The sequence below is a fragment of the Fonticula alba genome, assembly GCF_000388065.1.
Source record: "Fonticula alba strain ATCC 38817 unplaced genomic scaffold supercont2.4, whole genome shotgun sequence".
NCBI lineage: Eukaryota > Rotosphaerida > Fonticulaceae > Fonticula > Fonticula alba.
In genome coordinates this window covers 1,519,011-1,521,382 of record NW_009242974.1, presented here as the reverse complement: position 1 = coordinate 1,521,382, position 2,372 = coordinate 1,519,011, and the positions used below count along the sequence as shown (strand labels likewise).

Genomic DNA, 2,372 nt, shown 5'->3' with positions numbered 1-2,372 from the left:
GGGGGGTGGGGGGGGGGGGAAGAAGCAGGATTCGCGGCCCGGCGCGATCGCCCAAAGTAGCAACCCACCTCCGGAACAAGGGAACAGGGGAAGGGAGGGGCGCGGGGGAACAAAAGGGAGGATGAGTCCCCGGTGGAGGGAGAGAGAAAGCGAGGAGAACAGGAGGAAAAGCGCGCTGTGCGCATTGGCCTGCGCTGTGGACGAGGAGGAGGAGGAGAAGGAGTCCAAGCAGAAAGGCCGGCGACAGACGTGGCAAAGCCCGAGCACAAACACATTGCCCTCTTTTGCCCAGCAGATCCCGATAAAAAGCGCGGCGCATCATGGTCTCCCCGGATGCTGGCAGCAGATCGCGTGCCCTCGCTCTGCCTTGCCTCTGTGCGCCGTATCGTCATGGACACAGACCAAGACACACACACACACACACACACATGGACATGACAGCGCGGATGCTTTACGCGCCTTTGCACATGCGTGCGCGCGCGTGTGTGTGCATGTCAAAATGGCGCGAGCGACATGTACACTGCGCGCAATGGGCGGAGAGAGCGGGGGGGGGGCACATCGGGGGAGGGTGAGTCCGGCGCGGAAGGGAGGGCGGAGGAGGGGGTGTGGCGCGCCCGGGCGGGGCGCCGCCGACTGCCGACGACGACAACGCGCGACAGCAGAGGAAAAGGAGGGGAAGAGGGAAAATAGCTGTGGTCTATTGACGTCCGGAGTGCGAACCACAGCGGTCTGAGAGGAACGCTGTACAGCGCACGGCAAAGCAGGCGAGTTACTTTAAGAAGCACTGTCGCGCGATTGGGGCAGGGGGGGGGGGAGAAAGGGGGAACAAAGAAGAGGGAGAGAGAGGGAGCAGTAGCACAAAAAAGCACCGCAGGCCGGGGGGAAGGAAGGGAGTTCAAGCGGGGAGAGAGTCGGTCGTTAGGAACAGGGAGAAGGCACGCGAGCGAGCAGGAGCGAAAACATGGACAAAGCGCGCGGGACCGGCAGAAGGCAGCGCCAGGGAGCGGGGAGAGGAGGGGATATCACCGGCAGCAGAGGGGGGAGGGGGGAGAGAGAGAGAGAGAGAACGCACTTCTTGCCGATGCTGTTGGAGAGCCACTCGAGACCCTCGTAGAGACCGTCACCGGTGGTGGCGCAGGTGGCCTGAATGTACCAGGCGCGGTTGCGCAGGCTGGAGAGACCGAGCCGCTCGGTGACCTCCTGGACGACCATGGCGTTGGGCATATCCTGCTTGTTGGCGAAGACCAGGAGCAGGGCGTTGCGGAGCTCGTCCTCGTTCAGCATGCGGGCAAGCTCGTCACGGGCCTCGGCGATACGCTCGCGATCGTTGGAGTCCACGACGAAGATGATACCCTGGGTGTTCTGGTAGTAGTGGCGCCAGAGGGGGCGGATCTTGTCCTGACCACCGACATCCCACACGGTGAAGCTGATGTTCTTGTACTCGACGGTCTCGACGTTGAAACCTGGACGTGGTGGTGGGGGGGGAGGAGGAGGGAGGGGAGGGGGAGTCAGCAAGCCGGCGATGGGAATGGACGGGCCCAGGTTACGGGGCCAAGAGAAGGCCGCATGAAGCACAAGGGGGGGGTGGGAAGGAGGAAACGAACCAATGGTGGGAATGGTGGTGACAATCTCACCGAGCTTGAGCTTGTAGAGAATGGTGGTCTTACCGGCAGCATCGAGACCGACCATCAGGATGCGCATTTCCTTCCGGCCGAAGAGGCCAGAAAAGAGGCGAGAAAAGGCGAGACCCATTTTGAGGGCTGGAGGCAGGGAGCAAGAGGAAGAACACGGCAGGGTGTCAGTGAGGGCGGAAGGGAGCGGGACCGGGAGGGGGAGGGGGAGGTGCAAGAGCGACGGGCGGGCGGGCGGGAGAGGGGGGAGAGAGAGAGAGAGGAGGAGAAACCGAGCAGGAATGCATCGAGGGGGAAGGAGGAGGGAGGAGGGGAGCAGGCGGGGGAGCAGAGGGGGCAACACCAAAGCGCGAATGCTGAGGCAATGGGGGGGGGCAAGACAAAAAAGAGCGAGGCAAGACATGAAGGTGGTGGAGGGGGAGAGAGGGCGTGTGCATGTGTGTGTGTGTGCGTGTGAACGGGGGACCGCAGCGCACAAGGAGGTAAGGAGGAGGGGAGGGGCGCACAAACACAGGGACAGCTGGGGGGGAGAAGGCAAAAAGGTGGCGCTGGGGGGGCGACACGCAAAGAACCAAAGAGAAGCTGATGGGCAGGTTGCCCCGGCAACAGACGCGGAGGTGCCCCTCTTTGAATGGAACGGGGGAGAACCTTCGTTTCGTCCCGGGGGAAGGGACACGCAGAGCCCCGCGGACACATCAACAGCCCCTCGGTCTGCTCGCTCCCCTCCCCCCCCGCCCCCCC

The 2,372-nt window shown here is 63.5% G+C and overlaps 1 protein-coding gene across 1 annotated transcript; it reads right to left on the bottom strand.

Annotated features, from left to right (window-relative positions):
- Positions 1-408: 408 nt before the first annotated feature.
- On the bottom strand, positions 409-2,371 carry H696_02870 (arf/Sar family, other). The gene is made up of 4 exons (XM_009496762.1): positions 2,138-2,371; positions 1,605-1,760; positions 1,073-1,463; positions 409-784 (listed from the first exon to the last, which is right to left on the bottom strand). Exons 1-4 carry the CDS (start codon positions 2,325-2,327, stop codon positions 775-777), a joined length of 747 nt encoding a protein of 248 aa, XP_009495037.1. The 5' UTR covers positions 2,328-2,371; the 3' UTR covers positions 409-774.
- Between the last annotated feature and the right edge of the window lies 1 nt (position 2,372).